We start from the raw sequence: 2,813 nt of genomic DNA, 5'->3' as shown, positions 1-2,813 counted from the left end.
TTTTCTTTTTCCGACAGTAGTTTATGACTCTGCTCTTGTTTATGTGTCCCGCTCTCAGGACAGCATGCTGGTATCTGGTTGCTCTATAAATACCCACAGCAGAAGTCATGTTTTTTCTTCTATTAAAGGAGTATAAAGGATATAATTACATGGTACATACAGTACAACACTGATCATGTATTGCTTTGTAAGCTAACTCTACTGGCATGACCCAAAGGGAGTGAAAGAAGAGGAAATGATGTGGTAAAACTGAGGTATGATTGGTAAAAAATAATCTCTCGGAATTATGGCAAAGGCTAGATTTTCCTCTCCAGGGTGGGTTTGTGTGCTGACGTGGGCTGCAGTTTTTTTGGCTGAACTGGGCCATGTTTCACTGCCTGGTGGGGTGGACCCTCTCTCGTGGAAAAAGAAAAGCAGACAGATGAGAGAGGAAGGTGTGTGGCTGGCAGATGTGCAGGGTTATAAACTGTCAGGATGTGTATCAGGAATGCTGCGGGGTGACCCCAGTCCCTCGTAGCCACTCCATAACACACAAGTGATGATGTGGTTTAAATCCATAAAACTCTGGTGGCCTCCGACTCTCCCTGCTGTACGTGATGGGTTATGGTAGACTGCCAAACCTCTAATTAACCTACTATAAATCTACTGCTGTTGTATTCTACAGTAACAAGTTAAATCTTATTTCCCCCAACTTATCTGATTTTAACCAAATAGTTCAACATTTCTGGGAAATGCTAATTTGCATTGTCGCCTAGAGTTAGATGATTAGCTTAAGCTTATTTTAGCATATACAGTAAAGTGACTGACTATCTCAGTGTGTCTAAAGCTCAATAAGTTTTTTGTTTACTCTGTACAAAAACTGTATAGTATATAGTATAGTATAGTAATAAGTATAAAAACAGCAAAATTGTGGCTTTGAGGGGTGTGCTAAGTTATTGGCCAGGTGCAATTCCTGGCAACCTAACAGCAATAACATAGCTAATACTACTACTACTACTGCTACTACTACTACTACTACTACTACTACTGCTAATACAATAATAATAATAATAATAATAATAATAATTTATACTGTTTATTGAGCCAAACGTCTCGCACAATCTACAATTTACACCCTGTTTTGTTAGAAATCACATGAAATACACCCACACACACACACACATGCTCAGGACCTATTCATGCACAAATGGAATAGGGACCAGCGACCTGATTGGATAGGGTGGTAAGGTGCCTTGCTCAAGAGCACCTGACAGCAGCCAGGAGGTGAACTGGCATCTCTCCAGCTACCAATCCACACTCTGTACTTTAGGTGGCCTAGGAAATAGCACTTTGGTTTTTTAAAAGCCATATGGATTGAACGAAATAGATTGTCATTTGTAAACTTTGGAGGTGTTTTGTTTTTACCTTCTGACCGAGCCCCGGCTAGCGTTCCCCCCCTCCCTGTTTTCAGTATTTGTGCTAAACTATGCATATAGGATTATTGCTATAGCCTTATGATAACCCATATCATCAATCCTCCTATCCAACTCCGGCCATGAACGCAAATAAGCAGTACCCCAAAAATCTTTAATATACATTTATTCACTCTGACATTTGTCCATTAGTGCATGTATAGGTACTGATTTTCCCTTGTGGGACTGATAAAGTATACATTACATGTTACATATTACATATTTTCATATTAAAGTCACAGGACATGGTGTTTATTCAGGAGATTAACTGATGCAAAGTGAGGTGATCATGACTCATGTTACTGTTTCCTGGCCCACTCTAACCCACTACAAATGATCATTAACAGACACGTGCGTGAATACACATAAGACACCGAGGAAGTCCTCATTTACATCTTAATCAATTGTTCAATGGGAAGACAGCTTTGGGGCTTCACTTTTGTTTGCATGGGGGTGGAAGGAGGAGAGGAGGGAGGAACGGAGGGGGTGTTTCTCCGTGACCCCTCCTCCTTACCCACTATGCAAGTGCATGGGAAGGGGGGGGGCGAAACTTGACCAGCCCCCTTCCCATTCCCATGGATCGTATTACGGGAGACTCCAGCTCCGAGACATCTGCTCCGCTACTAAGAACGGAGCGCGTCCTCGAGACCTGTGACCGATACCGTCTCCCGTGGTGCCCGGTGCCTCCTCCTCCTCTTCCTCCTCCTCCTCGTTGCCCCCTCTTCACCACAATTGTGTTAACGCTGCAATCATGAGGAGCCACAGTGCGTGCCCCGTCCACGTTTCCCGGCTGTAGTTCTCCAGGACCAAAGCGCCCTCCCCGCTCCTGTGTGTCCGTGTGGCGAGTAGCGTTCGGCGGGGAGAGCGAGCGGCAGCTCCCGGTGCCTCCGAGCACAACGTTTCTTTTTGTTTGGGGCTTCGCATCCTCGCATCCCAGGAGAGGACAACGAAGGGCAGATGAACCAAACAAAGATCCCCAATGTCTGACGTTTGAACGCGGATATTTATTTTGATTTGTTTGTCTTTTTCCACGAGATTTTTTTTTGGACACCATGGAGTCGGTGGAGAAGGAGTGTGGAGCGCTGGGTGGATTATTCCAGGCCATCGTGAACGACATGAAGGTAACGCACACATGTAGGCTACATTAAAGTAGACAGGGGTCATATCTGACCTTTGAGGTTGCAGGGTGGCTGATATTTTTACTGCCTTTGTCTCTTATACCGTGTCCTCCCCCCACTGGAAACACTGCTGCAGGACAAAGTGAGAGATGAAACATGTTTCTCTTTGTGTTATTTGCATGTGCAGCAGGTCCGCCAGGCTGTGTGTGTGTGTGTGTGTGTGTGTGTGTGTGTGTGTGTGTGT

General features: G+C 44.7%; 1 protein-coding gene across 5 annotated transcripts in view; it reads left to right on the top strand.

Annotated features, from left to right (window-relative positions):
- Window positions 1-2,325: 2,325 nt before the first annotated feature.
- mtss1la (MTSS I-BAR domain containing 2a) overlaps window positions 2,326-2,813 on the top strand; it is a 32,713-nt gene continuing 32,225 nt past the window's right edge. For all 5 annotated transcript variants that reach the window (XM_032523828.1, XM_032523826.1, XM_032523829.1 and 2 more), the window contains exon 1: window positions 2,326-2,572. In XM_032523828.1, the coding sequence (XP_032379719.1) occupies window positions 2,504-2,572 (69 nt within the window). In that variant the 5' untranslated portion in view covers window positions 2,326-2,503. The remainder of the gene's footprint in view (window positions 2,573-2,813) is intronic.

Source organism: Etheostoma spectabile, chromosome 8 (assembly GCF_008692095.1).
Source record: "Etheostoma spectabile isolate EspeVRDwgs_2016 chromosome 8, UIUC_Espe_1.0, whole genome shotgun sequence".
Taxonomy (NCBI): Eukaryota; Metazoa; Chordata; class Actinopteri; order Perciformes; family Percidae; genus Etheostoma; species Etheostoma spectabile.
This window is presented reverse-complemented; position numbering and strand designations above follow the sequence as displayed.